Source organism: Engystomops pustulosus, chromosome 4 (assembly GCF_040894005.1).
Source record: "Engystomops pustulosus chromosome 4, aEngPut4.maternal, whole genome shotgun sequence".
Taxonomy (NCBI): Eukaryota; Metazoa; Chordata; class Amphibia; order Anura; family Leptodactylidae; genus Engystomops; species Engystomops pustulosus.
Window position 1 is genome coordinate 194,946,030 of NC_092414.1, and position 27,892 is coordinate 194,973,921.

General features: G+C 40.1%; 2 protein-coding genes across 2 annotated transcripts in view; one reads left to right on the plus strand and one right to left on the minus strand.

Annotated features, from left to right (window-relative positions):
- Window positions 1-814: 814 nt before the first annotated feature.
- On the minus strand, window positions 815-27,887 carry LOC140127965 (nodal homolog 3-A-like). The gene is made up of 4 exons (XM_072149241.1): window positions 27,623-27,887; window positions 2,399-3,064; window positions 1,443-2,155; window positions 815-1,209 (listed from the first exon to the last, which is right to left on the minus strand). Exons 2-4 carry the CDS (start codon window positions 2,760-2,762, stop codon window positions 1,057-1,059), a joined length of 1,230 nt encoding a protein of 409 aa, XP_072005342.1. The 5' UTR covers window positions 2,763-3,064; window positions 27,623-27,887; the 3' UTR covers window positions 815-1,056.
- Window positions 22,711-27,892, plus strand: part of TACC1 (transforming acidic coiled-coil containing protein 1) — a 48,232-nt gene continuing 43,050 nt past the window's right edge. The window contains exon 1 of the mRNA XM_072149239.1: window positions 22,711-22,872. Coding sequence (XP_072005340.1) covers window positions 22,802-22,872 — 71 coding nt within the window. The 5' untranslated portion in view covers window positions 22,711-22,801. The remainder of the gene's footprint in view (window positions 22,873-27,892) is intronic.

The following is a 27,892-nucleotide window of genomic DNA, read 5'->3' on the forward strand; positions in this document are numbered from 1 at the left end:
CTTAGAAAAAGAAATGCCCTCCTCTGTCTTGGTCAGCTTAGCTCAGCTAGTTCTGGTTCCTGAAGTGGTCTTGAAAGATTGAACTAAAACTTGTAGTAGGCCTTGCCCTTATATACTGGTAAAGACTGAGATACCTGGGATGTTCACACTCTTTAGGTCTTTTGTCCAACACATCAAACAATTAATCACCTATCTAAGATCAATCATCTTTGTCATTATCATGCTAATTAGCTCTTCAATGATTGATGTGGATTTAACAAAATGTTTGTTCATCTTGTTTTGACTTTATAGAATTGAAACAACTTTTTAACTTTAGTATTTTTTGTAGTTTCTCTTTCTTTGGTTTCTGCTAAATCCAAATGTTAAAGTTTATGTGTATTCAGTCTTTAAAGTTTAATGATTGATGGTGGATTTATCAAAAAATCTTGTTGATTCCTCTTGTTTTTACTTAATCTCAAAGAACTTTTTGATTTTGGTTTGGTTTCTTTGAATTTACTTAATCCAAATGTTAAATTTTATGTATATTTTCAACTTGGATTGGATTCAAGTTGGATTCATAGAAAGTGTGAAAGAAAAACAAAATCATTGTGGTTATATTATGAAATCTGACACAAAGGATGGTTTTGAGCCCATTTCATTGTATATCTGAAATTAAACATCTTTTAATAAATTGGTGTTTGAATTATATAGTCATGTGGAAGAGTAACAATGTAAAATTAGGAAAGAAACACTAAAATTAAGTAATTTAAAGAATAAAAATGTTTATTTATACAGACATTACAAAAATATCTGGGGAAGAAAAATGTGACCCAATACTCCATGTAGATGAGGAACAGTAGAAAGTCTATTAACTTAAAATAAGAATCTCAATATCTCAAATCTAAATTCTAAAGTAATGTTTATTTCAATAAAACCATACATTGCATTAGAAGATTGGATCGGTCATACCTCAACATGAGGAATTATCTACATTTAGAAATTTACTTTCATTTTTAAAAAATATATTAAGTTCTATCTTAGCAAAGTCCTAAATAAAAATTTCATAAATTGATGTCTTCACTGAAATCCGCACTCTTCGATGATCATGTCGTCGTGGTGTCTTACAACAAGGTGTCTATTCTCGTGAAACATCATGGACAATGGCTGCATCTTGACAGGAACACATGAAGAACATTCCATTCTCTCGGAGTCCTTTAGCTTGATGACACTCTGCAAAAAGAAAATAAATTATAGAATTAGAATAAGATGCCAAGTACAAATGTATAATACTTAAACAGATTTTATCAATATGATTGTCAATGAGTGAGAGTAACTCATATGGCGGATATAATAAAAAGAATGGACATTTTTATAGCAAAAAAACAAACAAATTTAGTTAATGTTATAAACATATGTTTTTTTTTTTTCAAAAATCTAAATCAGATTATAGATATTATTCTTACCTTTATGTAGTCATGGTTTGTTGTCTTTGAAGTCTCTCTTAGTGGTGAAGGGCAGGTTCCTTCACATCGGTAGGCGTTATATTTTTTGGGGTAGATAACCCACTTGTCCCATGACATTTCTTTGAAGTCCACCACCATGTCTACTTTTTTACATGAATGTTTGTAATTTCCCATTGCAAGAGGGGAAAGGCTGCTTGGATTTTCCACTTGGCTTTCACTCCTGGTCCTCTTGTGTCTACGAAATGCAAACATTTTGATGGAATTGACTGCCAAATTTTTGATGAGGCTTGGGGTATCTGGTTTGGCAAGTGGCTTATGCTTAATAAAGAACACAATGATTGCTTGATCTGTAGTGGTTTCTGGTAGAGAGGTATCCCTTTTTTTGATCTTTTTATCTGGCATGTCTACTGTCTTGACATCCTCATCTCGGTGGTTTATTAGTCTTTTCCCCCAAGCAAGACTATTTTCGATCATCTTAGTGACATTAAAAGCTGTCCAGGAGTTATCTTCAATATCTTTTATACTTGTCATGACTGATCCCAAGAAGAGCTTGTTTTGACCATCGTTGACATGGTAGATGTCCACTGTTATGTTTCTGGATTTTGAGAACGGTGGAAGATGAACCCGGAGCTCAACCATTCGTAGTTCATCAGTTCTTGGGACAGGGGAGAGATCAAAAGTCAACGACCACCGATTATCTTCCACAATAAAATCTGAAAAAAAGAATAAATAATAAAAATTATGATCTAGGTAAACAATAAGATCCATTTTACTTTTTTTTTTCTCAAGGAAATTTGGGAATCTTTTTGCCAATCTTCATATTAATATTATCAGATATATTAATTAAGTTCAAAGGACAGAAATAAAAAAAAAACAAAAGAAACGTATATTATTATTTATAATCAATAGATATAAATAAACCAGAAGAAATGGGAGTAAAATAAACTTGGACTCACCTTTTGCAGGAAGACTCTGGACAGTATCGGACTCCTCTAGAATGTGACTTTCTGGTCTTTTCATTTCCTTATTATTTCCTAGAAGAGTTTGATAAAGGTTCATCATGTATAATGGGATCCTGACTCCTTGGCCATGGTTGGTAGCTCTTGGAAGAAAAGATGGTGGAAAAGATCTTGCTGATACCAAGGAGATGAGTAGAATATACAGGATGATCTTCATAGTCATCTTAGAAGAAGATTGTCTTCGGCAGCTTAGCTCAACTTGTCGTGAAGTGCTCTTGGAAGAAGTAAGAAGTAAAACTTGCAGTTGCCCTTGACCTTTTATAGTGGTGAAGACTGAGATATCTGAGATGTCCACACTCATTTGTTCAACACTTCAAATACTTCATCATCTATGTAAGATCAATGGTCCTTATGTTTATCATGCTAATGAGAGTGGTAGTACACTGATTGATGTGGATTTAACTAACTGCTTGTTGATTCTTCTCGTTTTGAGTTTATAGTTGAAACTACTTACTTCTGTTTCTTTGGTTTCTGCAAGATTCAAATGTCAAAGTTTTTGTATATTTATTTGTATTCAGTAGTTTAGATAAGAGTATGTTTAGTGTCTTGGGTAAAATAATGTTAATTTCTTTCATTGTTTTGTCTTTTTGGGGGGGTAGAGACCTAGAGGTAAAGAATAAGGAAGAGAAAACATTGATTAGGAAATGAGGAATTCTATTTAGATTTACTGCTTGATTATTATTGTACTATATCATTAGTAGTATAGTTTTATGGTATTTTAGCCATATTTTATATACAGGCAGTCCCCGGGTTATGTACAAGATAGGTTCTGTAGGTTTCTTCTTAAGTTGAATTTGTATGTAAGTCGGAACTGTATATTTTATAATTGGAACCCCAGCCCAAATTTTTTTGGTCTCTTTGACAATTAGATTTAAAAAATGTTGGATTGTCATAAGAACCAGGATTAACAATGAAGCTTGATAACTGTTTTATCTGTTTATTGTAGCCCAGGGATAAAGTACAGTAAATTACCGACATCCAGAGGTCCATTTGTAACTAGGGGTCGCCTGTAAGTCGGGTGTTCTTAAGTAGGGGACCGCCTGTAATGCTAAGCAATACAAGATCTAATACAAAATACCATATATTAGTTGTATACACGTTATATGTAATTCTTTGAGGCGCAAATGTCCCTTAGCTTGCATATAAGTTCATATATATCCATGAAAAGTTTCGACCTCTTGAATTCCTTATATGATGATATAAATTGAAAAATATTGATTTATAGAGTTATTCCTATGATTCTTTAGCAGTGGTACAGTGGTAGTGTTCTTAAATTATCTTAATGGTATCTTTATGATTGATTGTAATACTAATATAGAAGTATTTTATTTGTTATACTTTTTATTTATAACAAGGTTATATAAGGGCTAATCTAATTTCATATATACATATACATATATATTAGCATTTAATATGTATCGTAGTAAAACATAATTAAAAATATTGCAATATGTGATATTGTTTGGTATGGTGAACACAAATTATTTTATAAAACATTTAAATTGTGAATTTTAAACATAATTGTTTGACAATATCTAAAAAATTTGTGTATAAAATCCCTAACTTTTTTCGAAAAGATGTTTTTTAGTTACCAAAGCATTATTTCGTTCTATATTTAGTTTTACTTTTCTCAAATCATTTAACATATCTTTAATATATCTTAATGTCTACTTACGGTACATATGAAATTCGAAAAATTCTTTTTTCAAAAGCATTTTCTCCAATTGTTTCTATAGTTTTATGTAATTTGGCATAGTGTTGATCATATTTTGTTTTCTGTGACCTGGTATTATTTGAACTATACTACTGTAATTTTAGTTGATGCTATAAGTGCTATATGAGGTGAGATTCACATTTTGGTGCACAAGTCTTTGATGTGGTGATGTCTATTACTAATTGTGCTTTGTTTATTCATCATAATCAATTACACAAATGTAAATATGTAAATGTTTTCATCCTTTGAAAGTTTGAAGTTCAAAGTAAGTGCTAAGTAGACTCCATATTTCCCAAGTAGAACATATGTTCCTTAAGTAGGACCCCCACGTTTTTGTTTTGTTTTCAAATTCTTTTTATTGATTTTAACATTTTTCTTGCAATGTAAACAGACACAAAAAATATATTTTAACATGTTTTCTATACAAAACCCCATGTTCTCTAAATAGACCCAATGGGGCAGATTTATCAAGCTGTCTGAAAGTCAGAATATTTCTAGTTGCCCATGGCAACCAATCACAGCTCAGCTTTCATTTTACCAGTGCTCATGAATATTTTAAAGGGGAACTGTGATTGGTTGCCATGGGCAACTAGAAATATTCTGACTTTCAGACAGATTGATAAATCTGCCCCAATGTTCTCTCAGTAAGACCCCCAGAATCTCCAAGTAGACGCCAATATTCTTTAAGTAGACAACTTGTTTTTAAGAACCTATGTTCTCTAAGTGAGACACCATGCTCCTAAAGACCTGATGTTATCCTTGTATAAGGATGACCCAATGTTATTTAAGTAAGACACCACTTTCTCTAAGCAAGACCTCTTTGTTTCTAGTCAGACACCATGTTTTCTATGTAAGACACACTTGGGGGGTTATCAAGAGAACCTATGTTGTATAAGACCCCATTTTTTCTAGGTAAGACCCCATGCTCTAAGTAGTGTAAATGTTCTTTAAGACCTTATGCTCTCTAAGTATTACCACAAGTAAGACTCCATGTTCTCTTATTTACTTAAGAGTCCACTCTCTTTTCTAGGTGGACTCTATGGGGAATGTCATAGTCTGTTAGACTGTTTTGAGCGGTTTTTAGCGCAAAGTTCGGCACTTAGTGGTTCTGAGTCCCTGCGCCTTATCTGACATAGTGAGAGGCTGAAATACAGATGTTTGCACGGGATCTATCACAAATTTGCGCCTAAAAAGGCACAAAATAGGCGCAAAAATGCACCTACTCTGAGCAAGTGCACTTCCAAAAAAAATCACTTTACATTACTAAAAACATACATTTTAGTTTCTAAAATGAAAAATTCCCTTTATGCAACATGGAAAATACTTCGGAGCAGTTTTAAAATGTAAAATCTCTCCAGTAACGACTTCATCATTGTCTATAGGATCATCTCTGTGAGTGATTATTGTCTTATTGTACAGATCTGAGAATATTATCAGTCTCCATTTCATGTAAATTATAATAAAAAAGGCAAAGACTCATTTCAGCAAGAATTTTTTTTTTTTTTTACATATCTGTAACTTTTAGTCCCTGCAGTTGCATCACAATGATATTTTTTTTGTGCAGAGATGAAGCCCTGAACGTTCTGTCACATTTTCTCAGTCTCCTTTCATTATTGCTCACAAATGAGATCTAACAATTTGAGACAAATTTGGCGCTAATTTTGGCGCAAATGAATCGGACATGCAACAAATCCAAAAGGCATTTACTAAGCCAGAACTAGATCCATCATAGATCAGGAGCCAAAAAAGAGAACAAACCAGGCGCAAAAATAGGCGAACCTGAGACCCACTATGATTAATGTCCCCCTATGTTTTCTAAGTAAGTTCACTAAGTAGACATCCTGTTCTCTTGGCAAGATCCCATGTTCTCCAAGTAGACCTTATTTTCTCAAAGTAAACCAAATGTTCTCAAAGTAGACCCAATATTCTTGAAATAGGACCCCACATTCTCTATGTATGAACTATGTTCTCTAGGTCTTTAATGTACATAACTATCTTTGCTTATTCATTATAATAAATGACACATGTAAATATGTAAGTCTTTTCATCCTTTGAAAGTTTGAAGTTCAAGGTAAGTACAAAGAAGGTTGACATATTTCCCAAGTAGACCCCATGTTCTCTAAGTAGACTCCATGAGAAACATTTTCCCCTTTTTGGGGGGCACAAAGGTTTCTCCTTTTTTGGGGCACAAAGGTAGATTTGAACATTTTGTTGTGACTTTTACATGTGCTCTGTGAAGTTCGCTGCATACTAGGAAACTTGATTTGTGCCATATTTGTCCAGATGTTTGTGCATTGATTTGTGCCTGCAAAAATACTCCAGTCCCCATCAGGCATAGACAACAGAATGGCATGGGTTACGCAAAGAAATTGCACTAATTTTAAAAGTTGCGCAAAATAGTCTAAAAAATAATTGCATGAATTATCTAAAGGAAATCTAAGAAGCAGAAAAGTAAAAAAAAAAGTGCTTAAAGACACATATGCAGGCATATTCTTTAAAGACAATCGGGGTCATTTACTAAGGGCCCGATTTGCGTTTTCCCGACGTGTTACCCGAATATTTCCGATTTGCGCCGATTTTCCCTGAATTGCCACGGGTTTTTGGCGCACGCGTTCGGACTGTGGCGCATCGGCGCTGGCATGCACGCAACGGAAATCGGGGTGCGCGGCCTAACGAAAACCCGACGGATTCGGAAAAACTGCCGCATTTAAAAAAAAAAATTGTCGCTCGGCACGCACTTACCTTCACTCAGCCCGGCTCGGTGTACTCCAGTGTGTTCCGATGCTCTTCAGCACAGCAGCGCCGCCACCTGGTGGACGGCGGAGGAACTACCTTAGTGAATCGCCGCAAGACCCGAATCCACCGCAGAGAAGGCGCCGCTGGATCGCGAATGGGCCGGGTAAATCTGCCTCAATCTGTCTGGTTGATTTAGACCCTAAACCAACTAAAGGTCCTTATGGACCTGTATATAAGCTTTGTATGGCCTCAATAAAGTTTATTTTTTTATAACAATCGCTATCAAAACATACAGGTCCTGTGTGCGGTTTAGTGTCCCAAATTTGCCCTGACAGGTTCCCTTTAAATAAAACGTCGTGCTCTCTAAGTATGACCCATGTACTTTCAGTAGGACCCATTCTTCTCTAAGTAAGACCCCCTGTTTTCTAAGTAGACTTTATGTTATCCAAGTTAGTAGGAGTAGGAGTAGTAAGTAGAGACCGTGTATTCTCAATAAGACCCTATGTTCTCTAAAGGATAACCCCTCATTTAAGACCTTCTAAAGTAAATCCCGGTCTACTTTCTGAAATGTTATATTTCAGGGACTCCTTGCATCATATTTTACTATGATGCAAGGACTCGTGTCTTCTGCAATGTGGATTCAGACCAGTACATGAGTCCGTTTTCACCCAACACTTTTGTAATGAGCAAGCCTCAGGATTCATCTACATAAATGATTCAGGATCTTTACATTTTTTAAATTGTGAGTAACGTAAAAATGGCCCCATGGAGCTTCATGGAATTTTACCTTAACCCTACATTTATCTAATTTTATCTAATTATATTTCAATAAACTAAAAGATGTTTTTTTAGATACATAATGGGAAATTGTAAAAGTTCTGTTGAGTTCCAAGAAACTAAAATGTCTGTTTTATGTAACTTTTAGATGATATAAGAATAGTGAAAATAAACCATGACTAGTTTGGATCTATTATGCTTCTAATATGACAGGTGCAGACAGACTGGGTGGATATGTGGTAATCCATATCCTCTCTTAAGTTTCAGTGTACACAGGAAATCCATGACCTGTCAAAGAGTTTCCTGTGATCAGCAGGGACCCTACAGATAACTGAAATAGTAGAGCTCCGCCTATTTATCAATCACATGATCAGCCACCAACTGTGGCCTTAAAGGTACCTGTCATGTTAATTGCAGGTGGATACACAGATTTGTTCAAAAACATCCTGTACTGTAGGACCCATTCCTGCCAACGCCCTTTTTCGAATTTGCATTTCCATTTTTTGCTCCTATCCATTAATCCTTTATTGGCCGAAACAATTTTTACAATTTAGACATGTACAAATAAAACCAAAATTATACTATTGTACTATTTTCTGAAAGCAGACACTTTTCATTACATTAAGGCATTGATAGAGATAGGCACCTTCATGCAATTTTGAAGTGTATAATTTTATTAAAAATGCCTAAAAATTTACTTTGATGGGAAAAAAATTGGACCATAACCATAATAATTATTTGCATAACCTAAATGTAATAGATGGACATGTGTAGAGTTCACTGATACCTCATAGTCATATGTTCACATGAATAAATCATCATAATTTCACTAATACTAAAATAAGCAAAAATATCCTTTTCAGCTACAAATGGTAAGACAGTCACAACCTGCAAAAATATAGCGATTAAACAGATTAAAACGTAACTGCACCCATAAAACCTATATATTTTTTGAAAGCAGACAACCAACAAGGCGACTGCATTTGTCTTGATTAACAGTTGACAGCCTGTACCACCCTCATGCAACTTTGTGACAAACACAATAATTTTTTTAAAAAAGGAGACAAATAGGGATGTAAAAATAATCAGTCAAAGTAAGATTTATATATACCATAAGATTTAGACTCCCAAAAATGCTAAAACAAAAACCATGCAATATTTGGTTGAAATCCACAAAGGTGTTTCAAAATAAATAACACATAAAGTAAAAAAGCTCCTATTCTTTCAAAATCATGTATACAAAAACAACTTTTTAATTAATACACACAACCACCTTCATGCATCTTTGCAGAAAACTGTGATAAAATGTAAAAATTACATGAAAATTCAAAATTTCCACAAAAACATCTACAAATTCAGACTATGGGGCAGATTTACTTACCCGGTCCTGTCGCAATCCCGCGGTGCGTTGTCCGATGAGGATTCCCGTCCGGTGCGATTCACGTAGCACCCGAGTTCCTGCATCCGTCGCTTATGTGCCGAGGTCCGCCGGAGTTCGCCTGCTTCTTCCTGGTGCTTGTAAGTGCGCGTCTTGCGACACATTTCTAATTGTTAAATCCCATGGGTTGTCCGACGGCCCGCCCCCCAATTTCTGTTGCGTGCAAGCTGGCGCCGATGCGCCAAAATCCGATTGCATGCGCCAAAATCCCAGGGCAATTCGGCGCAAACCGGAAATTGTCAGGAAACTCGACGAAAATGCGTCCACGGACCCTTAGTAAATGAGCCCCTATGTATACATTTTCCTAAATACAGTAAGATGTGAGGAGTTCATACATACCCCACATGTGAATATTTACCAAAATATGCAGCAAAGGGAAAGGGCTAAACAATTAAGTTTCACACAGATATATTATTCTTCTCTCCCTTACACAACGGTAACCCAAATCAATAACTATATATCCCTAAACCAAGGTAAAATACAGGAATGCCATATTGCTTATAATGCCTGTGGATCCTCCACATGATAACACGACCTACGTGTTTTGGCTATATGCCTTAATTATGGTCTAATAATCAAAACCTTCCATCCCATTTTAAAATTCTCTCCATCATGATCACATGGTGAGAAAACTCCTCCTTCGTGATCACATGATCGGAACATAATTAACCCCTTCACGCTCCGTGGCGGATATATCCGCCACGGAGTGCAGTGACTTAGCGCTCAGTGGCGGATATATCCGCCACGGCGCTTATGCCGGCTCGGCTCTGGATCAGAGCCGAACCGGCATGGGGAAACACGGGGTGCCGGCTGTAACTAATAGCCGGCACCCCAGTGTAACACCCGCGATCGGAGTCGGCTCCGATCGCGGGTGTGTAACCCGTTAAATGCCGCGGTCAGCACGACCGCGGCATCTAACATGTCTCTGGGGTGTCTTTCCCCCACGATCGGCCCCCCCGAACCGTTTTCGGGGGGCACCGATCGCTGCTATGGAAGTGCTGGGGTCCGATCTGGTCCCCAGCACTGCCTGCAGGCACTGCCAGTAAGATGGCGTCTGTGACGTCATCTTACTGGCATAGTGCCAGCCTATGCAAGTGCATAGGCTGACACTGATAATACTCTGCAATACATGATTATTGCAGAGTATTATCATGAACAAGCAATCAGATGATTGCTTGGTCATTTCCCATGGTGGAAAAAGTGAAAAAGTTAAAAAAAAAATGTTATTCAATAAAAAATAAAGTAATAAATCAATAAAAATGCCCATAAGCCCCATAACATATAAAGAGACATATAACCCCAAAAAAGTCTAAATCATAACAAAAACCCCACATATATAGTATCACCGCGTCCGTAACAACCCGTAGAATACAAGTAAATCATTATTGAACCCCCACGATAAACGCCGTAAAAAAAAACTGCTATAAACCTTCCAAAAATTATGATTTTTAGCTATTCAATCCCACAAAAAATGCTATAAAATGTGATCAAAAAACCATGTGTACTCCGACATGATACTGGTGCAAAGTACAACATGTCCCGCAAAAAATAAGCCATCAACCAGCTCCGTAGCCAAAAAAGTAACAATGTTATGCCACTTGGAAGACGGCAATACATAAATGATAGATTTTTCCCCACATTAGGGTTTTGTTTGACAAATTTAGTAAAACGTAAGAAAATATATTCATGTCTGGTATCCCCGTAATCGTATCGACCCATAGAATGAAGATAATATGATTATTAGTCTATACGGTGAACACCAAAAAAAAAAAAGTAAAAAATCCAGTACAGAATTGATGCTTTTCTACTCCTGCTCTCAAAAAAAGTTCCTAAATTTTCAACAATAGGTGATACTAACCCCAAAATGGTAACAATGGAAAAAGCATCTCATCGCGCAAAAAAAATGGCATCACATGGCCCAAATAACGAAAAAGCGAAAATTTTATAGCCTTCAAAAGGGGCCAATGAGGAAACTAAAATCCTGGCAGCTGCCGCGCCCTCCTTCCCTTCTGCACCTCGCTGTGCCCCCATAACACAAGTCACAGCCACATGTGGGGGGTCTTTGTACTCAGGAGAAATTGTAGAACAAATTGTATGGTGGGTTTTCTCTTTTTATATTTTGGAAATGTGTAAATTTTAGTGCTAAATGAACGTATAAGGGAACAATATGACCATTCTAAATTTCACCTCCATTTTGATTCAATTACTATGAAGATCTCAAGGGGTTAACAATCTTTGTAAAAGCTGTTTCTGATAGCTTGAGGGGTGCAGATTTGAAAATGGGTAGATTATATAGGGGGTTTTGATGCTAAATATGTAAAATTTCATTCAAAACTGTATTTATCCCCAAAATAGTCAATTCTGAAAATCCGGAAAAGCGATATTCTTTTTGTAAGCCGCGTGACATCAAAATAAATTATCCAGACATTTCAGAAATTATGAAAAATGTAAAGTAGACAAATGGGAAATGTTATTCAGCAACTTATTTAGGTGGTAAATCGATCTGCCTGAAAACGCAATGATTTTGAATTTCGAAAATGGCAAATTTTTCAAAAAATTTATCATATTTGCTTTTTTTTTGTAAGTAAACGCAAAACTTATCAGCCAAAATTTACCACTAAAATGAAGTACAACATGTGGGGAAAAAACAATCTCAGAATCGTTTTGATAAGTAACAGCGTTCAAAAGTTATAACCATATAAAGCGACGCAGGTCAGAATCCAAAAAATCGGGCTGAGCCTTAAGCTACAAAATGGCTGCGTCCTTAAGGGGTTAAAAACATACGGATGCAATAAGAACAAATACAAATCCATGCATCATAACAGAGCAAAGCAAAGAATACAACACGAGTATTCCCCAGAAAAATACTCAAGTGAGTTTTTAAGCCCCCGAGGGGTGGTGACATGAAACGCAAGTTCATTATTCGCGAACCTTGGGGGCTTAATATCAGACAGGACTTGATTCTCATGTATTAGTATATACATACATTTGTCTTTAAGAAGTGGTGGTGTTGTCCATGCCCGTGCCTAAACTCTGATATCGATCACCTTTCTCTATGACTTTTTGTAAAGGTTTTCTCTGTGTGTTTTTTGTGAGTTTTTTATGCAATTTTGTTTGTTTAAAGTATGTGTTTATTTCACCAAGCAGGACAGTCCGTGTCCAGGATATATGACAAATTTCATAACTGATTGGTGGAGTATCTTCATAGAGTTTGTAGGGTTTGGAATTTTCATAGGAGTATATAATATATACTCGAGTATAAGCCGAGACCCCTTATTTTAACACAAAAAAACTGGGAAAACCTATTGACTCGAGTATAAGCCAAGGGTGTGAAATGCATTGGTCACAGCCTCCCAGTATATAGCCAGCCAGCCCCCTGAAGTATAGAGCCAGCCCCCAGTAGTCTATAGCCAGCCCCCAGTAGTATATAGCCAGCCCCCAGTAGTGTATAGCTAGTCAGCCCCATGTAGTATACAAGCAGCCCGCCCCCATGTAGTATACAGCCAGCCTCCTGTAGTATATAGCCTGCCAGCTCCCTGTAGTATATAGCCTGCCAGCCCCCAGTAGTATACAGCCTGCAAGCCCCTGTAGTATATACCCTGCCTGCCCCTGGAGTATATAGCCTGCCAGCCCCCAGTAGTATATAGCCAGCCACCAGTAGTGTATAGCTAGCCAGCCCCATGTAGTATACAGGCAGCCCCCCCCCATGTAGTATACATCCAGCCCCCTGTAGTATATAGCCTACCGGCTCCCTGTAGTATATAGCCAGCCAGCCCCTTGTAGTATATAGCTAGCCAGCCCCCAGTAGTATACAGCCAGCAAGCCCCTGTAGTATATACCCTTCCTGCCCCTGGAGTATATAGCCTGCCAGCCCCTGGAGTATATAACCTGCCAGCCCACTGTAGTAGAATGCCTGTGGGTCCAACGGACTCGAGAATAAGCCGACTTAGGGTTTTTCAGCACATTTTTTGTGCTGAAAAACTCAGCTTATACTCAAGTATATACAGTATATTTTTTCATTTATCTTAGACTTTAGTTGCACTTATCATGTGGAGGATCGTGTACTTTTAATGCATACCAACAAAGAAGATATGGTTTTTACTTTTGCCAGGATCTCCTATTTCTGTTTCACGGTTTGCTCTTCCTGCTTCGGAGCAATCAGGCGTGGACTGAAACCTGGCGTTCAGGGTGAGCTGGACATTTTCCTTTCCTGTTCTATATAAATAAATGATATACTATGGTATACACGCAGTCCTCATGTGAAGTATCTAAATAGGTTCTTGTTTGTTCTTAAGTTAAATTTGTATGTAAGTGAGAACTGGTATTTTTTTTATAATTGTAGCTAATTTTTGTTTTTGGCCACAATTTGACTTTCAACAGTTTTTTCCTTTCATGGGAACAAGGATTATCAATAAAACTTCATGACAGACACCTGTTATAGGGCAGCACGGTGGCTGAGTGGGTAGCACTACTGCCTTGCAGCGCTGGAGTCCTGGGTTCAAGTCCCACCCAGGTCAACATCTGCAAAGACTCTGTATGTTCTGTCCGTGTTTGCGTCGGTTTTCTCCAGGTCCTCCGGTTTCCTCCCACACTCCAAAGTGTGGAGTAGGTTGATTAGATTGTGAGCCCCATGGGGACAGGGACTGATTTGGCAAACTCTGTGCAGCGCTACGCAATCTGTGTGTGCTATATAAATAAATATGGAGTTATTATTATTATACTTTAGCTGGGACTATAGTAAATCCTCCAGAGAGCTTCACGAGAGGTCACAGTGGGCAGAGAGGTCTGTCTGTAACTAGGGGTCGTCTGTAATTTGTTATAGGTTCAAGTTATGTATACATCTGTCTTCCTTATACCGTTAGGGGATTCAATCCATATGAACCCGAACTCTCCACATGACCTCTCCATCCCAGTATCCCTGTGGTGTTATATAGTAGCCCGGCCATGGAGCTGTGATCTCCTTCCTCCTGACACTCCCCATAGCTGCTGTAACCACTCGAATCCACGTGAAAACCAGATGTTTCGCTCCGGATTCCAGATATCCATGACAACTCTTTGGGTGGATCGAAAACAAAGAAGCTTGTTTAGCACCAGGAATTTTCTCAATCACTGGAGAATCCTCCTTTCATCGGCTGAGGTTACAGTCATGACTTATCAGTCTGTATGTGACTGGGGAACACTGGACTGATGCTGGGAATCCCAATGACCACAAAGGGGTGTGACTCCGGTGATAGAACATCTGTAGAAGCTTCTAGTGAGGTAAGGGTCATTTTTATATTTCGTCTTCTTATATGGACTATTAGTGTATAGTGCTTGAAAGTAGGTAGGTGGGATTTTGATGATGACTTCTTGAGCAGTTATAGAAACAGGCAAAATGTACTTATGTATATGAGAACTTGGCTGTTTTGAAACTGATTTGCTGATAGTTCCTCGTGATAAAGCTCCACCCCTGAGGTTCTCCACCCCTGAGGTTCTCCGCCCCTGAGGTTCTGCACCCCTGAGGTTCTCATAATATCTGATGGATCTGTGTCTCAGTCCCCAGGAGTTAAGTTACCCGAGTCCATTCCTGCAGGAGGCTTACTAGAATCGATTGGACCCCACAGAAAAATTTGGCTAATAAAATCCATTCTTAAGCTTGTAGGTCACTACTTTGGTGGCAAAAAGTGTACTTTTGGAAAAGATTGTCACCAAAAAGATGACACCTTCAACCCCGCCATCACCTCCCTGCACACACTCATATAGCCAGGGCCGCCGATAGGGCAGTACAACTGGTACTGCCCTATGGGGCCCGGACTCTAAGACACTAGGGGGGGGGGCCCGGGGGCCCGGCCGGTGGGCCGCAGACTGTGCGGTCTGTGCTGCACACAGGTGCGGCCGGTCGGTCCTGGGCCGGTCTGGGGCCGGGCCGGCGCTGATCCGGGCCGCCCGCACTCCCTCCTTACAATTTTTGATTTAATGTATAGTACCTGCATCGTACGATCGTTCGATGCAGGTACTATTAATCAGTACACAGACGCAGCGCAGCACCGCTGCTTCTGCGTCTGTGTATACAGGCAGCTACACAGGTTGCGCAATCGACGTCATTGCGCAACCTGTGTAGCGTGGAGGAGGCTGGCACTTACCATGTCAGCTCCGGCCCTCCCTGCAGCTCCGCGGCTTGGTGTGGAGGCGCGGGGCAGTGACGTCACTATCCTGAGCCTCTACACCAAGCCACAGAAGACCGAGGACAGGAAGAAACCTGCGCCAAAGGGGTGAGTATTATGTATTTTTTTTTTAATTATAGAAAGGGGACATTAATTTTATGTCTGGGGCAGGGGGGGGGGGGGCATTATTCTGTGTCTTGGGCCCGCAGGGGGCATTAATTATATGACGGGGGGTATTCTATATCTGGGGCTGGCAGGGGCATTATTTATGTGTCTGGGGCAGGGGGGGACACATTCTGTATCTGGGGCCCGCATGGGGCATTAATTATATGACGGGGGGCATTCTATATATGGGGCTTGCAGGGGGCATTATTTATATGTCAGGGGGGGGGGGGCTTGCGGATATTATTCTGTATCTGGGGCCCGCAGGGGGCATTAATTATATGACGGGGGGCATTATTCTATATCTGGGGCTGGCAGGGGGCATTATTTATGTGTCTGGGACAGGGGGGGGGCATTATTCTATATCTGGGGCTGGCAGGGGGCATTATTTATGTGTCTGGGACAGGGGGGGGGGGCATTATTCTATATCTGGGGCTGGCAGGGGGCATTATTTATGTGTCTGGGGGGGCATTATTGTATATCTAGGGCTGGCAGTGGGCATTAATTCTATGTCTCGGGCAGGGGGGCATTAATTATATGTCTGGGGCGGGCTGGGGCCATTACTTCTATGTCTGGGGTGGGCAGGGGCCATTCATTCTGTGTCTGGGGTAGGCTGGGGCCATTCATTCTGTGTCTGGGGTAGGCTGGGGCCATTCATTCTGTGTCTGGGGTAGGCTGGGGCCATTCATTCTATGTCTGGGGTAGGCAGGGGCATTTATTATATGTCTGGGGTAGGCAGGGGCCATTCATTCTATGTCTGGGGTAGGCAGGGGGCATTTATTATATGTCTGGGGTAGGCTGGGGCCATTCATTCTATGTCTGGGGTAGGCAGGGGGCATTTATTATATGTCTGGGGTAGGCAGGGGGCATTTATTATATGTCTGGGGTAGGCAGGGGCATTTATTATATGTCTGGGGTAGGCAGGGGCATTTATTATATGTCTGGGGTAGGCTGGGGCCATTCATTCTATGTCTGGGGTAGGAGAGAAAGAAGAAATAAATTACCCTTACCATTACAGTGTGTTACATTATGGGGCACTATTTGTGTGGTACTAATATTTCAGGGGGCTCTATTACAGTATTTGGGGCACAGTATTGGTGGTAGCAGAAGAAGGGACAATGGGAAAGTGCAAAACATAAGACGTCTGTGTGGTAAACTCTGCAGGAATGCTGTGTACCTGGAGGAAGAGACAAGGTGATGGTGGAACTAATGGAGAAGAGGAACGAGAACAATCCGAGGAGACGTCACCTGATGTCACTGGATGCAATAGGTGAGGATCTCATGTGTTTTCTGTAGCTGTATATGATAAATACTGATTTTTTGCATGTTCACTTCTGTGTATATATGTAGTATTATAGTAGTTATATTCTTGTACATAGGAGGCAGTATTATAGTAGTTATATTCTTGTACATAGGAGGCAGTTTTATAGTAGTTATATTCTTGTACATAGGGGGCAGTATTGTAGTAGTTATATTCTTGTACATAGGGGGCAGTATTATAGTAGTTATATTCTTGTACATAGGAGGCAGTATTATAGTAGTTATATTCTTGTACATAGGGGGCAGTATTATAGTAGTTATATTCTTGTACATAGGAGGCAGTATTATAGTAGTTATATTCTTGTACATAGGAGGCAGTTTTATAGTAGTTATATTCTTGTACATAGGGGGCAGTATTGTAGTAGTTATATTCTTGTACATAGGGGGCAGTATTATAGTAGTTATATTCTTGTACATAGGAGGCAGTATTATAGTAGTTATATTCTTGTACATAGGGGGCAGTATAATAGTAGTTATATTCTTGTACATAGGGGGCAGTATTATAGTAGTTATATTCTTGTACATAGGGGGCAGTATTATAGTAGTTATATTCCTGTACATAGGGGGCAGTATTATAGTAGTTATATTCTTGTACATAGGAGGCAGTATTATAGTAGTTATATTCTTGTACATGGGGGGCAGTATTATAGTAGTTATATTCTTGTACATAGGGGGTAGTATTATAGTAGTTATATTCTTGTACATAGGGGGCAGTATTATAGTAGTTATATTCTTGTACATAGGGGGCAGTATTATAGTAGTTATATTCTTGTACATAGGGGGCAGTATTATAGCAGTTATATTCTTGTACATAGGGGGCAGTATTATAGTAGTTATATTCTTGTACATAGGGGGCAGTATTATAGTAGTTATATTCTTGTACATAGGGGGCAGTACTATGGTAGTTACATTCTTGTTTATCAGAGAAGGTATTGTAGTATGTTTTTAGTGTACATATATGTACATATATGTGTGCTCTTAAAATAGAAGCATTATTCCTCTATAATAGAGGCAGTACGAGTTGCATTTACTTTATCCATTGAATGCTGATGCTTATTTATTGGCATTCTTGTGACTACACACTTATAGATGCATGCATCTAATAAAGTTATTTTTATAGTGTGGTACATGAGTATTTTGTCTTTATATATATCCCTTGTTTAAAGGGAATCGAGCACCAGGTGCACAGCATAGTACCTGAAGGTATCATGCTATGCACCTGATGACCCTGACTTCAGCACTGTAAGTTCCATCAAAATGGCCTCTATGGTTATCCTTTAATGCTTTTATAAAGAATTATGTTAATTACCAGCTTAGGAGCAGTGGGAGTGCTCCAGTGCACCTAAGGGCTCCTTATGTCACCCAGCGGCCAGTCCTGCGGTGATCCGAAATCCCGATACCTGTGCCTGCTCAGCAGCCTCTGTGAATCAGTGTGCAGGTGCTGGGACTTTAGGTTTCCTTGGGGCATGCAATGAACGCTCCTTCTTTTCCTTCCCATTGGTTCTGAGGAAATATGAAGTCCTGACCCTTATGCAGTGATTCACAGAGGTTGCTGAGCAGGCACAGGTACCAGGACTTCAGATTACCTCAGGACTGGTGGCAGGGTGACGTAAAGAGCCCTTAGGTGCACTGGAGCACCCCCACTGGTAATTAACACAATTCTTTATTAAAACATTAAAAGATAGTGGCGGCCCTAGCAATTGCACTTTATAATGTTATATTTGTTATATGTTGTCTGTTAAACACTTTTATATGTTTACTGTTCACCATGCTTTAGTTTTTGATGCCATATTTGCACTATAATAAATATACTTGACCAAAAGTATGACTCCTATTGGCAATCTACCAGAAGAGTGTGCCTTGTCGTAGCAACAGGCCTCAAACCCTGTTTGTGAAAGGTCACTGCGGGGGGCAGGAGGCTTGTTCGGTTTTGGGGTGTGTTGGGGCCCAGACACTTTTGCTGTATGGGGCCCCGAATTTCCTGATGGCTGCCCTGCATATAGCTACATACATCATAGTCACTGCACATACAAGATGAGATGTAGAAATACATCAGTGAACAAACACTGCAACTGCACTCATTAGGACTGTGTACAGACTGGGAAGCAATTGTAGCTGCTCAGATGTTCAATGTAAAGGAGACCAATTTAGAGTGTTTGCATCAGCAGATGGCAGCATTTCCTACTTCTTCCCATCAGTACTGTCTGTACAGATAGGAGGCTTTTATACAATAGGCCAGTGATGGCGAACCTTTTAGCGACCGAGTGCCCAAACTGCAACCCCAAACCCTCATTTACCACGAGGTGCCAACCAAAAATTAAAGCAGTAACTTATTGCTCCCTGTTCTTCAACAATGTTCAATCATACTGGCCTCCTGAGGACACCAACACAGTAGAAAGATGGAAAATTTGCATCATTTTAGCTTCTTTCCAGTGCCCCTCTGTACACAGAGAATCGTGGGGCCAGCAGGAGATCCTCCAAAGATAATTCGGCCCTGTCTATTAATTCTCCCTCTTCCTACAGTCCCAAGTAGCGAAGTAAGTCACTTTAAAATAACAGAGAAAACAGAATCTTTACTTCCAAGTTGCTTGGAACTGCAGGAAGATTCTTTGAGTCCTGTCTGATGTGCTGGGTCGATGGCCGGGTGCCCACAGAAAGGGCTCGGAGTGCCCCCTCTGGCACCCGTGCCATAGGTTCGCCACCACTGCTATAGGTCCTTGGGGGTCCCTAGATTAACCCCTTAAAGGCTTTATTGACCGGGCATTTTTAGTGAATTTTTCTTACATGGTGGTTTAAGGGCCAAAACTTTTTTTTGCATTCTACTGGTGATTTTTTTTACGGAAGACATAGGGCTAGTTACAACATAGAAAATAAAAGTAAAAATTTTGTTTTTTTTTTTTTAAATATTATTTGGGGTTAAAAGTGGAAAAAAGTTTTGTTTTTGTAATTTATAATATATGTAATTTTTTTTTCATTTTCAAATCAACTCATTATTATTTTGTTTCGGACATTTTGATATATAATATATATAGTCTCGGGAAAACAGGATGACTATGGCGATGTTTTTTGTAGTGGAGCACTGGATTTTTTTTTATTATATGGGAAGATGTTAATGTATTTGTCTGAATATTTATTAATGTATTTTTGTGTTTTTACTTTATATGTCCCCCATGAGGTGATTAAAGACCCCTGGGGGACATTTTCACAGTTTTTTTTTTTTTTACATTTTTGCAATTTTCTTTTCTTTTACAAGTTTTCCCCTGTACCTGATGCTTCTATAAGAGCCCCCGTTACAGAGGGAAAAGACCACCTGTGAGGGCTGATGTTGAGCAGAGCTGTACTTGGTCTGATCAGACCCAGCAGGTCTGATTAACCCCTTTAGACCCAGTGGTCATGTGACCGCTGAGTCTATAGAGCTGGCGCGGTGCTACTTCAGTGCGATGCTGTGAGGAGAAGGCAGAAGCGGTAATAAACCGTATATCCCCTCTCCCTAGGGTCTCCGGATGTCTCTGTCCGGAGACCTGGTCCTGCTATACAGGCGGTCCCCTACTTAAGGACACCTGACTTACAGGCGACCCCTAGTTAAAGACAGACCCCTCTGCCCACTGTGACATCTGGTGAAGCTTTCTGGATGTTACTATAGTCCCAGGCTGTAATAATCAGCTGTAAGGTGTCTGTAATGAAGCTTTATTGATAATCCTTGGTCCCATTACAGCAAAAAATGTTGAAACTCCAATTGTCACTGGGGCAAAAAATTTTTTTGTCTGGATCTACCATTATATAATATACAGTTTCGACTTACATACAAATTCAACTTAAGAACAAACCTACGGAACCTATCTTGTATGTAACCCGGGGACTGCCTGCACTGTCTGCGGATATATTTTGGATGTGTGCTGTCACCGTGTAGAGGATTGTTTGCACCTTGTAATCTGCTCAACGTGTAATTTTCCACGACAGCGAATATGAATCCGACCCCTCACCATGATGTGATGTTTCCAAGACCTACATAGGAGGGATTTACCAGGTAAACATTGAAAGGTGAGAGCTAAAGGTTATCCAGAAAAATAAACAGAAGAGACAAGGCCCCCCCTTCCCGCTTAAAAATATACATATTACATATATATACCTATATACATAAACATACAGTTTTTCACTCATACACACATATATACACACACGCAAACACATTTGCACACATATAGAGCATATACATATCACATAGACAAATACACATACGGGGATCTGCGTTCTAATCCAACCCAGGTCAACATCCACAAAGAGTTTGTATGCTCTCTCCGTGTTTGCGTGGGTTTCCTCCGGTTTCCTCCCACACTCCAAAACATACTGGTAGGTTGATTAGATTGTGAGCCCCATTGGGACAGGGGCCAATTTGACAATTTGACAATTTGTGCAGCGCTACGTAATCTGTAGGTGCTATATAAATAAAGGATTATTATTATTATTATTATACAGTGCTATATACACACAAACAATGTATATACACACCATACACCATATACACATGCAGCATATACACATCACAGATACACAAACATATACAGCATATATACATCACATGTTATGTGTTATACATCAATATGTTATATGATATACATATTATTGTATCCCTCCCAGCAGCTCCCCTTGTTTTTGTACTCCCCAGCAGCAGCAGCTCCCCCTGTTATTGTGTCCCCACCACTGAAACTCCCCAACTATTGTGCCCTCTCCCCAGCAGCTCACCCCATTATTGTGCCCCCACAGTATCAGCAGCAGCTCCCCCTGTTATTTTGCCACCTCCCCAGCAGCTCCCCCTGTTATTTTGCCCCCTCCTCAGCAGCTCCCCCTGTTATTGTGCCCCCACAGTATAATAAACACACACACCTTTCCACGTCCCCCCGCAGCAGCTCCTCTCTCCCCTTCGTGTGTATCAGTGAAGCCGGCAGGCAGAGATGACATCATCACATGATATCATCACCTGCCAACCCTGCTACGTACATCAGAAGCAGAGGAGAGAGGAGCTGCTGCAGGGGAACATGACAAGGTGAGTGTGTTTTTTTATTTTGGTAGGGTATATCTCTTCACTATCTCTGTAATAAGTGTATTGGTACCCGGAGGATGCTGACAAAAGCTAATGTCCGCGCAAACACCTCCCGCTGGGCGGAACAGTGGGACAGAGCTCGAAAACCAGGACTGTCCCGCTGTATTTGGGATGATGGGGAGATGGTATCATGATGGATTTTGATGGTAGATTTCCATTACATTTATTAGAATTCCCCATTATTTCAGATGAGTTATTGAATATGGTGGAATCGAATCAACGTCAGCTTGCATAAAAGGTTTTTTTTTTCCTTAACACACATAAAGTTACAAATGATGCTAAATTTAAATAAGGTTTGGTTTTAACCCTTTCTCACCCTTGCTATTTTCTGGCGTTTATATTTTTCTTTCACTCACCTCCTTCCAAAACCTATAACTTTTTTTACTTATTTCCGTTTACAGAGACGTAAGAGGTCTCGTTTTCTGCGGGAGGAATTGTACTTCCTAATAACTTTGTTAAATGAACCATTATATAATACTGAGAAGCTGGAAAAAAAATCTGAAAAACAATCCCTTAGCCGTCTCATTACATGCTTCATCTTGTGGCTTTGAATTTGGGGTGCAAATATTAGCTTTTATAATATTTTTCTTTCTATGACTTATTTTACACCCCTCCCTTGGGAAGCCTAACATATGATCACTAATATCATAGACTGTGATACAACCGCATGATAAGATGGGAGTATCCATTAAAGGGATCACTGCTCCTGGTTTTCCCTTTAATTCTCAGAAGTTTGTGGAGGAAGTGTTACAGGTGGAAATTCGGGGAATGACCTGTATGTGGATGGGGAAGTGCAGCAGGGGTTAAGCTGGCAGGTTAGGGCAGGGAGCTGTCATTGGCGGAGCTGACAGCAGCGTCTTCTCACCCTCCCTGCAATGCAGCCACATCCTCACTGCAGCTCATAGCTCCTACAGGGAACCACAGCCTGGGGGGACCCCCTGCCATCACTATGGGGGCTGCACTGTCCCAAAGGAAGAAGGCTCAGCCTGAGGCACCCATACAACCCAAGCCCTGCAGTGGGTGAGTAAGACCCTCTCTGCTATTCCTATACAGCGCTGCTATGTGCACAGTCATGTTGTATGATGATGCTGACTATATTATATTATCACATTACTTTTATGCTGTAGATTATATACATTGTATTTGCAGATCGTTACAGGCAACGTATCAATATTGGTTACTCCGTCAATATAACTTAATAAACTTAATGACAAACTCAGCTCTGCTGCATCAGTACAGTATTATAAACGTAATGTACAATATAATATCATATAATAATTCCTTTATTTATATAGCGCACACAGATTACACAGCGCTGCACAGAGTTTGCCAAATCAGTCCCTGTCTCCATGGGGCTCACAATCTAATCAACCTACCAGTATGTTTTGGAGTGTGGGAGGAAACCGGAGGACCGGGAGGAAACACACACAAACGCTGAGAGAACATACAAACTAATAGGACATTCCGCTGATTACTGGGGGGGCTTTTCAGTTGGACCCCCAGCAATATGACACCTATACCCCTAACTTGTACATAGGGTTAAAGACTAAATACAGTCCCTTTAATGAGATGTGACTCACTTCTATTAGCAAAATTCTTGTGATTTATGAAGTCGTTCTAATATAACATCTATGCTACATCTATTTACCTGCATTGGCACATGTGATGGAACTTTTTTGTTAAAGAAATAGGAAATTAAATAGTTGACTATCAGGATCTCCCCCCCCTCCTCTTGAATTGCTTCAGTAAATGGGACTTTTGGGACATAAGGTTTATAGGTTTACCCATATTCATTTGGGGGGGGGGGGGGGGGGGCTGAATAGTATTAAAAATTCTGGGCCCCTTATGGATGAGTGTGCCCCTCACTGGTCCAGCTGCAGATGAGCTCATACATGTAATTAGAGGACCCTAGGGTCTGATACAAAATATACATGGATGTAGGGGGTGCAGAGGGAGGATTAAGGGGGGCAGTAATGTGTATTTACCTCTGTGTTTTATACAGGGACTATCATATATTGTATATTATACTGATGGGCTGAGAAACTCTTTGGGTCCCCTACATGTGGCCACACATGGGATTTTGCCCTCCCCAGGGTATCAAAATGGTGAGGGGATGTGATGTGACTGTGGTCTCGTTGTCCCAATTTTTTGGATTATAGACACATAATAATATAATATGAGGAGTACGACAGGAATATGACACGATGAGCTGAAGTAGTTACTTTTCACTCACAAGTTATACATCAGAATTATTTTGGGATATGTGTAACTGGAGCTGCCCTTGAAGTCAGACAATGGCGCATTATAATCTGCAGCGGGGACTAGTAATCTAATAAACGATACAATGCCATCACTGAGCGCAGACCTCCATAGACGCCCTGTCTTCTGCCCCGTTCCCCTTAGGCCAGTTCTCCAGTCACTGCCCCACCACAGGACGGACCCCGACCCCGACCTATGAAGTACAGAAGATGCCTTTGTTTTATCTGCGACCTTCTGATAACAAACAAATGGAAGGAAAGGGAATTTGATAATATGGTGGAGCTTTAGGATTTTGTCATCCTATCTAATGTGTATGAAAGCCCTTTACTTTCTTCCAGTACCTCAATTCCCCCTAAAAACCTCTCAGCCAATCAGCAGGCGAGGTGTCCCCCCCCTACAGGAAGTGGCAAAGTAGCCATTTCCTGTGCGTAAAGATGGACAAGGAAGTAGAGACCTAAGAAGCAACAGAATGTCAATGTATGGGGATCGGTCTAATGTTACTTTAATTTTATTTTACCTATTTTGCCCTTTTTCTAAAAAGTTAACCAGTCCAATGCCCCTTTAAGGTAGTGAATTACACACCCCTCACTCTCTGAAATCCAGACTCTGCCTGAAGGGTCCATACACTCAACAGATCAAACACTTCACTGTTAGAACAATCTTTGTTGCTTTGATTTGCAGGCTAAAAACCTGTCCTGATCATGTCCACAGGTGCAGATCTCGTTACAGTGGGTCAGGTTATTGTATATTTACACTGATATGTATAGGTATTATTACTATACTATGGTTAAGCAGCAAAATATCCATGTATATGGATGCATGTGGTGTGGCTATGGCTTGGTAGTGATAAAGCTTTATAGCATCCTATACACTGTCATATATACACATACTTCACTCCTGGAATGTATGAGAGACTTCTACAAAAATGTAACACTTTTCATACTCTCGGAAACGGAGGAAAATATGCTTAGAGAGGGATTCCAGGATCAGTAGAGTAAGATAAACACTGCGGTTTCTTTACTATCTTTGCTAAGGACAGTGCCATACTTTGTATAGTGGCCGTGCTTGGTATTGCAGTTCAGCCTCATTTTGCTTGAATAGAACAGGTCATGTGATGAATGGACGTGACACCACTGGCCTGTGAAGCATAATTCCCTTCCAGAAAATAATTGGTTGTGGGATGGGGTGTCGGATCCGATATTGGATGGTCTAGACTATCCTGGATGGATATCTGAACGTTGAGGGCTTTGCACATACACAGTGATCCCTCCTTTGTATGTCAATGGTAGGAAGTCATAATTAGTCCAGGTTTAAGAGGAGGGATTGCGAGCCTACCAAATATGCAATCCTTAAGGAAATCTAAAATAAACTCAAGCATAATAAACCGTGACTGTGGTAATGTTCTTATATTTGTTCTTCGTGGCTTCCTACCTTCTAAAATCAACATTTTAATTATGCAAATGAGCCCAAAGGGCATTTTGGGGTGTTACCAGAACCCCTCTATACTGCAGATTCACAGGCTATTACACTGTGCCCTTCCACCTCCCACTGCTTGCTCTGAAACTTCCTCTGTTGAAGTGAGATTACATCAGGCAGAAGGAGGGGGGAAGTGCTTAGGGAGGAGGGATAAACAGTGTAACAGCCTATGAAGCTATAGCATGGGGGGGGGGGGGCTCTGGTTACACTTCCAGGAGCCCTTTCAGACTTATTAACACAATTTTAAAAGCTGATTTGTACTTATTTCATGCTGTAAATTATCTTAAAGAGTGTAGTGGAGCTTCTTGGCTGTCCCCATATTCTGGTTTAAAGACCCACGTGGAAACCATGTATGCAAACTTAAAGGGATGCACCTAGATTCTGTAGTTATGTAGTAATTAAGCTAAGTTATATATCTTTCTGATTATTATGCACAGGAAGTCTGTTCAATAGAAACAACAGGGGGCGCCATTTCAAGATAATCCCTGGAATATCTTGGGATATAAGTGTGATTACAAAAAAAATTACTGAATTTAACAATAAATACTATTCTTAGTGGATAATCCCTTTAACTTTCCATGAAGTAGAGGTAAAGATGGTTACCAGAGAGGAAGTTGCCATAAGCTGAAGATAGCAGCTTCTTCCCTAAACCAGACAGGACTGAATTATTTCCACATATTATAATGATCACATTAAAGGGAACCTGCCAGCTGGGATGACTGGTGCACGGAGGAGCCCGACATGAGAGGCAGGGGAACACTTTTGGTTTGCAAATACTGATGCAAAGTTCTGCTGTGTGAATGTCTGATGCAAATATTTTTGAGTGATGGATACAGAGGAGAGGTATAAAGCCCATGCATAAAGACTAATATAACTGTGACATAATACAATATTTTAAAGGGAACATGTGAGCAGAAATTGACTTAATAAACCACTACCGGTATGCTGCCAGGCAGCTGAACAACTTCCAGATGTTACTTTCATGACCCAGTGTGGTAGCATCATCCATAAAATTCAGCTTTGAAGTGAGATGTAAACTTTTGGTATAAAGTCAAGGAGGCGGAGTTTTAACTCTGAAGTCAAGCTCTCTCTTCCTCAGAAAGCCCCTTCACTGTAATTGATGCTCCTGCATCCAGAGACATCACAAACCAGATCTCCTGAAGTCCAAGCATGATGTCAATCACAGAGGAGGAGGCTCAGAGCTCCTCATCCTGACTTCAGTGTTATAATCTCCGCCTCCTTGACTTTATACAACCAATTTACATCTCACTTCAAAGCAGATTTTCTGGATGATGCCACCACACTGGGTCATGAAAATAACAAAACTAGAAGGTGTTACACTGCCTCACGATATACTAGTAGTAGTTTATTAGTCCAGTTGCTGATGACAGGTTCCTTTTAATCAATAAGAACTTCTACCTACCACCTGATGTATATGGCAACCATTCAAATCTGTAAATACATTTTGTTCTTCTCCTCAAAGCTTCCATAGAATAAAGCAATGTAGAAAAGGTGTGTAATAATAATAATAATAATAATAATAATAATAATAATCTTAGGAGTCATCAATATTACTACTACGTCGAATAGGTCTCTTAGAGTGGGTCCTTAGGACAAATTGGGGGAGATGTATCACTCTATCTAGGTCAGAATACTGGAGTAATTAGCACCTATAATGTTGTGCGCCACATTTATTGAAGGTTTTAGACTATTTTTAGGCAGTTCCCCAACTTCTGTGCCCTTGGTAACTAGGGGGAATGACCGGACAGAAAATAACAGGGTGCACCAAAACAATTCAGTCTGTGAGCCAGAAAATTTAATATTGTGGCGCAACAAACTAGACCAACTAGCAGGAGGTGCAAAGTGCGACCCCCCAGTCTTATACTGCACCAGATCCATCATCCAGCATCAGACACAGGGATCACTCTGGCACAGCAGAGATCTGTCTAGTTGTACTCTGCACTGGTCTAAAGACCCAGACATTAATACATCTCCCCCATTGAGTCTTTAAAATATTGACAGAGTAGGTCCTTACCGGGTCCCTCATCCTCATCGGGATCATAGACAGATTGGATCCTCAGGAAATAGACAGACATTTAGCAGGTCCTGAGGACACTAACTGAGTGGATCCACAGGACATAGAGCAGGTCCTTGGGATATAGCAAAGTGGGTCCTCAGATCATAGAAAGAGTGAGTCCCCAGGACATAGAGTGGATCCTGAGGACATAGAGCGGGTCCGAAAGACAAAGAAAGAGTGGGCCTGAGGACATAGGGGGAGATTTATCATCAAGTTTCTGAGGTAAAA